General features: G+C 33.5%; 1 protein-coding gene across 1 annotated transcript; it reads right to left on the reverse strand.

The window, feature by feature from the left end:
* Positions 1–6,119: 6,119 nt before the first annotated feature.
* Positions 6,120–8,792, reverse strand: LOC145118964 (rRNA biogenesis RRP36-like protein). The gene is made up of 10 exons (XM_079054608.1): positions 8,630–8,792; positions 8,333–8,436; positions 7,781–7,917; positions 7,623–7,689; positions 7,457–7,509; positions 7,119–7,173; positions 6,947–7,021; positions 6,748–6,865; positions 6,542–6,588; positions 6,120–6,438 (listed from the first exon to the last, which is right to left on the reverse strand). Exons 2-10 carry the CDS (start codon positions 8,426–8,428, stop codon positions 6,334–6,336), a joined length of 753 nt encoding a protein of 250 aa, XP_078910734.1. The 5' UTR covers positions 8,429–8,436; positions 8,630–8,792; the 3' UTR covers positions 6,120–6,333.
* Between the last annotated feature and the right edge of the window lie 2,752 nt (positions 8,793–11,544).

Raw genomic sequence — 11,544 nt, forward strand, 5'->3', positions numbered from 1 at the left:
TCGGTGATGTTTGATTTTATATTTAGTTTAAGAAAATGGGTTAAATGTAGAAATAGCAACTTACGTTCATTGATTTGTTTGTTCTAGCATTTTGCTTTCATTCTTGTTATAAGCCATGTCATCCAAGTTGAAAGCTATTTTCATTGTAATAATTGGATAGATATTTTAGAATACAACTACTAATAAAAAAAAATTGAAATTGCAATGCTAATTGTGTAGCCTTTTGAAAATACAATGTCTTTGATAAGAAACATTGAAAGTATAATGGTGTGATTCAAAGAAGGGCTAAATACATAAGAGTATTTATATTTTGGTTATTTTTGTGGTTTGACCAAATATATATCAGAATAACATATTTTTCTATATCCACCATTTTGATATGTTAAAGAAGTTTAGAGTAGTCATAATAAAAATTTATCAAAAGTCAAACTTGATCGACATTCATTGATGAAAATGAAATGTAATTATTAAACCACTGTCAAAATATAATAGCTTTTACGTAATTTGTCATCTATAGAAATCAAAATAAGATGTTTTAATATGCAAATAAATAAATGATGTTTCTAGAAAGTCATTGAATTATTTGTTAAATATATTATAACAAACAACAAATACAAAAATTTTATGTAATTTAGAAATATAATCAATTTATTTGCAATGAGGATTCGTTTTATCTGATTTGATCATGAATAAACTCCCAACTCCTTATCAGTGGTAAGTCTAGAATGTAAACCACATGGTTCACTATTTTAATAAAACCGATAAAAAAATTTAAAAAAAAAATCAAAAATATTAGTTGCGGGTTCGGATCGAGTCGAAATGTAGCAAAAAAAAATAATTCTTACAATTGTACCCGACGATGTCTTATATCTTGATATATCGTCACACTTATATCATTACTAATACTTTATAATAGTGAAAGTTTGAAACATAAAAAACTTATCGTGGAATCATGGAACAATCAAAAAAGTGAAAAAAAAATCACTATTAAGTATTAACAAACATTCAATAGTTTTGATGCTCATTGAATAAGTATTAACAAGCAATAATTCAAACAAAAAAACCAACAGTGATAGAATGCAATTAAACTTACCGCCTACATTGAACTAAATTACTATCATTAATTCATGATTGTGGTCCACGATTAAAATATAATGTTCATGGAATTGAAAGTAGAACTTACACATTTTTTATTTAAGCTCATAAAGTTAACAAAGTAGAATAACTTATTGCCGGTTGCAAAAAGCTCATAGGCAAAATTGGATCGACGACTGTGAAGGGTTGAAGCGTCATGTGCAATGAAACGACCTTGCTGATTCATGGTTCACGTTTATTATTATTATTTTTTAGTTTAACTTGTAGTGGGCTATAAATATTGGATTATATCTTAAAAAATATTGGGCTATTAAAGTATAGAATGTGAGCTTTAAAAATCTGATTTATACATTTGTCTTTGCCAAAATATTAAGGTGGTTCATTTAAAAATTTTTAGATAGGTCACAAATTTTAAGTTTTATAACTTATTATTAAAAAATAAAAAAAAAGGTCAAGTGACCCACCATGGTATCAAATAGCCTCGCCACTGCTTCTTATGCTTATCCATTGTCTTATAATCTAAAGTCTAAGAAAGATCATTTACAAGTTAATTTCACAATAAAGGTTATAAAGAATTAAATTGTAAGTCTCCAAGTGTTTTGATTTTTTATTATCTACAAGAACCAAAAAGGTTAAAAGATAAATACAAGTATTACATATCGATCTTTATCCAACCAGATATTTTGGTGACAGACTCTTTCAGTCGGGCTTAACTATGCCAATTGTCAAACTATTAAAACCTATTTTAGACGAAATTCATAAGTAGATGTTTCTTAAAAGGGACATTGGTGGGGTCTAATGGGCCATCTATCATTTGATGTTGTAGGTTCATATGTATCTTGTCGCATTCATGTGCCAACCCTATAAAGTAATATGAGAATTAATTTCGAAAGACTTTAAAAATCATATGTATAAGACAATGTTTTTAGGGTGTTGATATACGTACCCCTCATTCACATAAATCGTCACATCATGAGGATACACATACACTATTACACTCATAAATGGGTACACAAAACAATTAAGGGGTACGTATAGAATTTCTCTTTTTTATTGTTTTGTATTTATGTTTTTTTTATCTTTTATTAGAGAACACTTGGGTATACAATTTGAATTCGAAATCCAAAATTCTTTTTAAAAAACAAGTTTAATATTTAAAACTATGGCAAGCTCTTAGTTAAGTTTTTATCAAGTTTTTTAAGCCTTATTTAGACTAAAGATAGTGGTGGTGTGGAATGTGGATGCACACATGCCACATCAACTTTTTTGCATGCTAACTAAGCTATGACACTAAAAAAACAAGTTTAATATTTAAAACTATGTCAAGCTCTTAGTCAAGTTTTTATCAAGTTTTTTAAGCTTTATTTAGACTAGAGGGAGTGGTGGTGTGGAATGTGGATGCACACATGCCACATCAGCTTTTTTGCAGGCCAACGTACACACACACTATTACACTCGCAAAGAGGGGATACACAAAGCAATTGGGTACGTATAAAATTTCCCTTTTTTTATTGTTTTGTATTTTTTTTTATCTTATTGGAGAACACTTGGGTATGTAATTTGAATTCAAAAATCCAAAATTATTCTAAAAAAACAAGTTTAATATTTAAAACTATGTCAAGCTCTTAATAAAGTTCTTATCAAGTTTTTTAAGCCTTATTTAGAGGGTGTTTGGGAATACTTTCTAAATGACTTTTGCTTTTAACTTTTCTAAAAAGTTATAAATATGTTTGGAAGATGCAAAAGTTCTTTTCAAAATAACTTTTTGTAAAGAAGAAAAGAGTGAGTTTTCAAAAGTCAAGAAAGTGTGACTTTTTGTGACTTTTGGACTTTTAAAGCTAAATCACACTCAAAATTCAAAAAATACTACCCAAACACTTTTTAAAACTCACTTTTAGCTTTTGTTTCCTCAAAAGAACTTTTACAAAAAGAACTTTTAGGCTTAAAAAGTAATCTCAAACACCCCCTTAGACCAGAGAGAGTGGTGGTGTGGAATGTGGATGCACACATGTCACATCAGCTTTTTTGCATGCCAACTAAGCATGACATCATATTAAGGAGTGATAGTGTGCCTTAGCATGCCACATCATTTTTTTTAAAAATTTTGTTTAATTTTTTAACAACTATTAATTTTTAAAAATACAAACATATTAATATTAAAATACTTGACTTACAGCATAAATGATTTAAAACTTAACTTAATACAAGACTTAATAACTAACTTCAAACATTCTTATCCCAATTAAATTTTTTGACAAGATCCGCCTTTGCATTTTCCACAATCCGACGAATCGACTCGGACAACTTATTATTGTCTTGCAAGAAGAGTTTTAGTGCTTTAGTTTTTTGTTTGATTCATCCATCTCCAAAATTTTGTCGATTTTGGTGTCCCACATTCAGCAACCGTCTCAAACGGGTTAAAGGCGGGTTTGGTTTGGGTGGTGTTTTCAGTTTGGAAAAGGTTTTGTTGTTGGAGGTTTTGTTGTGGAATTAGTATGTATTGAGGATATTGATATATACTTGGAGCCATGCCCGCAAAATGGTAATTTGCGGGTGGGTAGAGAGGTTGATTGAATGAGGGTCTATAAGGTATAGATGATGTAGGGTTTAGTGAAAGGTTTTGTGATGTAGGGTTTAGTGAAGGATTTGGTGAAGGCGTGTTGTTGGATTTTGAAGAATTTTTCTTCTTTCTTTTTGGGGTTTTGGCTTGTTTTGAGGAAGACATGGTGGAATTGGAAGTAGAGAGATTATGAGAGAAAGAATGAGAGAGTGTGTAATAAAATATTGAGATTGAGTGTGTATTTATAGTGGTTTTAAAAAAATTGATATTTTATACAAAAGCTAGTTTTTAAAAAAATAAGAGAATCTTTTTAAAAAAAATTGGTCAAATGCTCTTCAATTTAGGTCAAAAGTAGCAAAAACCAATTAACTCCTCTCTCTCTCTCTCTCTCTCTCTCTCTACATATATATATATATATATATATATATATATATATATATATATATATATATATATATATATATATATATATATATATATATATATATCTTCACGTTACACCACCGACGAGATGTACAAGGAGGTGAGCCCCCTTGGCGCGCGCCAAGAGGCGGTGTTGGCGAGGATGACACATCCAAGGTGAGCCCTTAGCGAGTCGCACTCCGTTCAATCTTAAAGTTAACAAAGATGAGGTTTTTGGATATAAGAATCATTTCCATATCCATCTAATGTTCTTATACCGGTATCTACTTGTCACTCGTAAAGCATAAGATACATCATGTCTAGTACATTACATAACATACATTATAGGTCCAACAACAAAAGCATATGAAATCCTACTCATCTTTTCCTGTTCAACTATAAGACGAGGACATTAAGTCTTACACAATTGTATACCATGTGACACAGGGATAAATCTTTTTTAGATTCGTCTAGCTCGAACAGTTTAATTATTTTTTTCTATATAAGTACTTTGACTCAGCCTAATTAGTCTCTTTAACCTGTCTCTATATATCTTAATACCCAATATATATACAACCTCTCCTAGACCTTTCATAGAGAAATATTTTCCTATCAACTACTTGACTTTGTACAAGGAAGAAATATTGTTTTTGTTGTGATGAGTAGTATAGGTCACCAATGCATAACTAAGTATGGGTAGTCCACCTCCGTAATTATATGAGGGTAGGTTGAATGGAAAACCAAGGTTAGTAGTAAGAGCATGATATGCTCGTGAGTGTTAGATGGTTGTAAGTGAGTATCCTTAGGGGTTCGATAAGAGCCGTGGTAAGTAAGTACTTGTCATATGAGGGTAGGTTAATATAAAACCAAGGTTAGTAGTATGAGCATATATGCCCATGAGTGTTAGATGGATTTAAGTGAGTATTCTTAGGGGTTCGATAAGAGTCTTGGTGAGTACGTACTTGGCATATGGAACTTATTAAAAGTAGTAGCAAAATGTTGGCTTTTGGGGGTGGTAACAAATTATTTGTCTATCACCACAAATTAGTTATGACGTTCCTACAATAACAATGTTAGTATAGGACTCTCCTAAAGCTATAATGTTTGAAATGTGTTTCCTTCCTTTATATTATAAAGCAAAGAATATAAAGGAAAGATCTAGGTCATGTTGTTTCATTTAGTCGCATGACATCTGATGTGGCAAGAAGGCAACAAACTCTTTGGTTCTAAGATTAATTTTTTGGGTGTCCTAGTTACCAGATAAATTGTTTCATTCATGCAAACTGATTTGTAAATGTTGATAAAGGAACAAACTTTTCCAAATCAATATGTACAAATCATGAAAAACAATCCTTGTAATTACGACACATAAGACATCTTAGACATGGTTTTTGGTCCAAAAATTCCAACATTTAGCTTGATCTCCGGTCCACACACCACAAATTGATCTATCCAAAGTGACGAACTTGAAAAATGGAGAAGAATAAAAGAAAGCATGTGGATTAGGAGTTTTCTTAGTCTAGCTTCTAACTCTAGTAATAAATAAATACAAGTAATGTACAAGGGAAATAGTTAGGTGTACTCCACATTGCCACATAAGATGCCATATAACTAAATGAGACAAAAAGACAACTTTGAAAGTTTGAAACCGGAATGACTACAATAATAGAAAAGTTGTCGAAGTCTTAAGTATGATAAATGATTCGAATGGTCAAAAGAAAAAGTAGCAAAATATAGTAATTTATATGTAATGAGAAAATATATCCTGATAATATAATTACTTGTTATATTAATGATTTCCTTTATTTATGAATTATTCTTCATACCTTAGACAAATCCCTAGCACTCTAGCAGCCTAGGTCTAGTTTCCTTTTTCTACAAATTGTCTTTTCTTCTTGCATAATATCATTTCGTATTTGACAACCATTTTAGCAAATCTGAGAAATTCAAAAACAATATCATTCCTATTTTGTTTTTTTCACTAAAATCCGATCGTACTTTTTTGTTCTCCTTCACATATTGAACCAATCATTCAAATTCAATATGTCACATAAAACATCCATTCAAATCCTCAAAAGCCAAAATCTCTTTCAAGATTCAAATGAACCTAGTAAAGTAGTAATCATCAAATGTCAAAGACAAGTTTTCCACGTACCTTCTGGCTTCTACTATAATAAAACAACAAGGCCAAACTAAAGTTTCTAGAACAATTGGCACCAATCTTACAATAATTCAATTACAAAAATAACACAAAATATAAATTGATGTTTTTAAATTTACTCTTCCCCTTCATTGGGTCTTCGATATGGCATAAACCTATGGTCTTTTGCAGCATTTTTCCTTCTCTTTTTCTCAATAAATGATGCAAGCTTGCCCGATGCCTTGTGAATAAAATGCCATGTCAGCATTATAATTTTAAAAAACAAACTACTTTCGACATATTATAGAAATATAAATACAAAAAATAAAACATTGTACTTGTACCTTGAGCTCCTTGAATTTTTCAACAAGTTCTTGTTTACGGATTTCAGCTGCAAGAAAAAAACAAACATAAAAACAAATCAAGAAAACTTTTTAACCCCTTTTTTTGTTATAACCTCTTATTTTGCTATATTAACATATGGGGACATGACTTAATAAGGTAAGCTAAAAGAACGACTTAATGAAGAAAGTCAAGAGAGAGAGATTACATTTCTTCAAATAATAAGGCTGTTTCCCTTGTTTTGCAGCTTCTCTTTCCTTCTTCTTATGCTTAACAAGAATTTCTTTATCCGTATGTTTTGTGGATGCTGATTTCAATTGTTTGTCCTAAAATTTACAAAAAAGAATTAAAAAAAATTATATCTTAAAAATAAATTGATCAGTTTTAACCAGTGAAAAACCACTTACAATCCATGCTAAACGTTCCTTCAACCCGCTAATAACTTCTGGATCCTTTGTTTTCTTCATTTGCTTTTTTAATTGCTATCAAGATCATGAAATAATAATCATCAAAAAGTTGTAAATTAAATAGTAGTGTCAAGTATTAGGGTATACATGGTTATGAATTTCTTAAAGCTACCTCTTTCTCTTTAGGGAGCTCCCTCTCGTATAGAAAGTTATATCTTTTCTTGAATCTGTAAGATTTAGAAAAAATATAAGTGATTATATTATTTTTATTACTGTTGACCAAAGAAGTCTAAAAAATATATGATCTTGGAGGTTATTATTGAACATGAAAAGGGGCATGAATATCATGTAACAATCTAAACCATGATACAATTTATTGAACAAAACATAATGCACTTAATGGTAACAGTTTATCTGCTAAGCTATATATGGGTGTTTCTTTTTCACTTGGTAAAAAAAAAGACTTAATAAAAGAAAGTCAAGGAAATGAGGGTAGAAAGGAGAAATTACCCATCTACATCAAGTGTTCCACATAATGATTCAAAACGAGGGTCACGAACAACCTGATTATAAAAGATAGGGAAAATAAGAAAAAGTTAAACCTCATGATTATCATAATTTTTTGAATTCTTTGATAAGGCTAGAGAGGATAATAATAATCAAGATGTTTGCTAACCTTTTTAGGAGCCTGAATGACTTCTCTAAATCTACCAACTGGTTTTTTGCTACTGATCTCCATTGGCCTTAAAAGATAGAAATAGATCATACTTAATCATTTACAACTCTGTGAAGTAACAACATGAATGAAAATAGGAAGTTGCATAGATCATATACCTATTTTTGTTCTCTCGTTTACCCTTTCTCTCTAATTTAGGCTTCTGATTGACTACATGTGACCCATCTGAACGTGCCTTCTGCAATTCTTCAAATGTAACATTTGCAAGCACCTCATGTATCTCTGTCTCCCCATCCTAATTGCAAATTCATTACATGTTTACTTGAGTATAACACATACCACCATTTACAAGAGATTGATTCAACATGGATACATAATATATGTGGTAAGCAACCATAACAGCATCATAACAGTAATGCCACCATATACATAACTATGTAGTGATTGGTGAACAGAGGAGTGATGGTGGATTAGCACTCCTGATGATACATTCTTTACTTAATTTTGAACCCAATACCTTCCTCTTTGTGGTGTTTATCATAAGGTTCAAGTAAATTATAAAAAATCTCCAGAAATAAGAGTTCTATGTCAAATTTTCCATGGAAAATCAACAACGTGTATGTCCCTCTTCTTGCGGGAAAGAACGCGATAAACATAAATCCGAGTGAGCATTAGAAATTCAACATATAAATGCGTATATTGAAACTCACATCTTCGGAAGCAGATTCTTCTTCTTCTTCTTCATCATCGCTGTCTTTGAATTTGATCTTGCTCGAAGTAGGCATATCATCGTGGCGATTCTTCATTTTAATCTCTAAAAGTGCGAAAAATTCATTAGTTTCAACCAATTTAACTCGTAAAATCTCAAATTTTAACAGACAGCATTACAATCGCCAAAACTACAGCTGCTAAAGTGTTTAGGTCGAATCGAAAAATAAAAATTCGATGAATTAAACACGGAACAGGAAACGAAAGAAAAAAGCCCGAACAGAAGTATAAAACCTAACCTGAGAAGCTAATCCTTCGTGCTCTTACAGGGAACGCCGCTTCTTCGCTTCACCAAGAGCTTATGACTGTGTGCTGAATGTAATCAATGGCAGAGGGCGGAGGGCGGAAGGCGGATTCAGAACAGAAACGTGGCTTTGTGAAAAGATACGGTAAACCCAATAAGCGCCCAATTAAGGTTCGAAATGTTTCATATTGAGCCCAATAAGCTTTAAGAGGCCTATAGACTATATATAGACTATGCAATAACTTCCAAATACAGTTGTTCACCCGATTAAAAGGTCCATTATAGGGATGAGCATTTTTTCCTAAATCCCGATCCTGTACCGGAACCGGTACCGAACCGTACCGAATTTAAAAATATGGGACGGTACTTGGTACTCCAAATACATGAAATTCGAGAATCGGTACCGCCGGTACCGGTACTAGTACCGAGTACCGGTACCATTCCCAGTACCGGTACCGGTGGTGGTGTTAACTCGGTTCGGTACTCAGGATTAACTTTCAATTAAATTCGGTATTCGGGAAATCGGGAACGGTACGGGTCGGTACCGGTTCCGTCCCACGCTCATCCCTAGTCCATTATAACATTTTTAAAATAAGTTGAAAAGTATGTAAATTGTTGTTTACAAAAGGTCCTGATTTTCTTAACAATGTTCAGTTATGGCCTTAATCGGTTATGGGAGGTTCAATAATAAAATCTTGGATTTTGGGCTCGAGACCTACTACAATGTTGAAAATCAAGCTAATAGACACGCAAGGAAACCGACAAATAATATTGAGAATTATATGTCGATTAGTTGCGAATAATAGATCCAATTATTATTATTATATTTACCAAGTTTCGTCCAAAACCAGATTAATCCTTCTCGATTAGATCTGATTATAAGAAATGTAGAAGAAGACTGTCCTGTTGTTGGACGAAATTAAATGCAAGACAGAAAATTAAAACCGACCTGTTGATGGTTGATCTTGAACTTCAGATAATTGCATAGATCGGACTCCTATCCTTAAAGGTTTTTACTTCGCTTCTACTGGCTGTAAGCAACAGAGTAAAACCCCAGGATTTAATGCAGATCTATCGATCTTCTAACAACACTGGAAATCGATAAACACAAAGCGAATACTCGGAAACGGGAAGAAAAAACACAGAGAGTGGGAGAGAGCTCTAATTTTCGTAAGAGTGTCAAATGGCTCCTAGGGAGCAGTATTTATAGGTATCGAAACCCTAAAAGGCATGAAACGGGCCACCATAGGTCGGCCCCAGAAACCCTAGGGCGACGACTTGCTCTCCAAGCAAGCCGTTTCCTGATCCTTCTAGAATGCCCCGACTTGTCCTCCACGAAGTCAACGACAGTCAACCATTTGACCGGATCGGTCAAACCAGCTTGACCCGAACTCGTCAAAAATAAAAGCTCCTCAGCTCCCAGCGACCGATGCGTCGTGCGAAGTGCCAAGTGCACCTAAATTGCGCCATTTCGCGCACTCGCGGCGTCGGCTAGTGCTAGGCTAGGCTACGCGCGCGTGTGGGCTTAGCCCATTCCTTTGATCCACTAAAGCCTTTAAAGGCCTATCAAGGGAATAGGATTATAAACCCACAAAAGTTTCTTCCCCCCACCAATGTGGGATACAAAGGAAATTGCCAACTTGCAATTCCTTTATATATATATAAAGTTCCAACAATCCCCTACCAAGCTGGAAAGTTTCCTTTCACTCAGACAGATGATGTCACTTTGGTGTCACGAAGATTAAACCCTATTTTAATGAGAACAAACAAGAAGAGACTGATTCAATGGTATCCTTATAGGTTTAAACCATGAACCTTAATGACCTCTCCGGTTTACCCCCACACATCACAAGTCATCTTTGTGTTCTCCTTGAGTGCTAATATGGTCATGCGCTATAAACCCTTTTCATGATCCTTTAGAAGATAAACCACTAATCTTCACTTGAGGCGACACCACCTCTAGATCATATAGGTAAAGTTTTACAACATCTTCGTTGCTTAGATGTCTCCAAAACTTTGTTAAGAGTCGTAACTCAACCTCGTTCTCGGCAACGACGTACTATCCTACCTCACATGGATCTATCAATAATGATAGTACCTTCTTCGTTAGTGACTTCGTTGTCACCTTTTAAACTTGAGAATTAGGAGCACTAATGTCAAGTTGGGTTTCCATCACTAAGCGATTCAATTGTGGTTTTAGACCCATGACTCTCGTGGTAGATGTAACCAAATCTCTCGTCAGAGGTTTGGTAAACGGATCTGCCAAGTTCCTACTTGTCTTGACATAGACAACCTTGATGGTACCACTTTCAATTAGTTGTCTCACAAAATTGTGTCGCAGACTTACATGTCTCGACTTCCCATTATATACTTTAGACAGTGTGGCCTCACTGTCATAGTACATAGGTATTGAAGGCATTGGAATATCCCACAAACGGATATCCATAAGTAAATCTCGAATCCAATCTACCTCTTTGCCTGCTGCTGTTAAGGCAATTAGCTCCGCTTACATCGTTGAATGAGTTATGCATGTCTGTTTCTTGATCGCCCAAGAAATAGCACCACCAGCTAGAGTATAAATCCAACCACTTGTGGATTTTGAATCACTAGTGTGATCAATCCAACTGGCATCGAAATAACCTTCAAGTATTCAATTAGATGACGAATACGTCAACTCAAAAGTACTTGTCCTTTTGTAACATCCATAAAATTTGAGCCAAATTAAAACATTTTAATTCATTCAAAAACCATTAAGTTCATACATTTGTTTTCAAAATAGTTTAAACATCAGAGTATCCCCCAAAACCACATCACATAAATCATAAAACATGAGGAGCGGTACGATCACGCCTTCGCCTTGCCACGATTCCCTGAAATACCTTAAACAAAACACTGAACTGTAAGCCCGAA

This window comes from Lactuca virosa, chromosome 6 (genome assembly GCF_052849685.1).
Source record: "Lactuca virosa cultivar CGN04683 chromosome 6, Lactuca_virosa_CGN04683_v6, whole genome shotgun sequence".
Classification (NCBI taxonomy): Eukaryota; Viridiplantae; Streptophyta; class Magnoliopsida; order Asterales; family Asteraceae; genus Lactuca; species Lactuca virosa.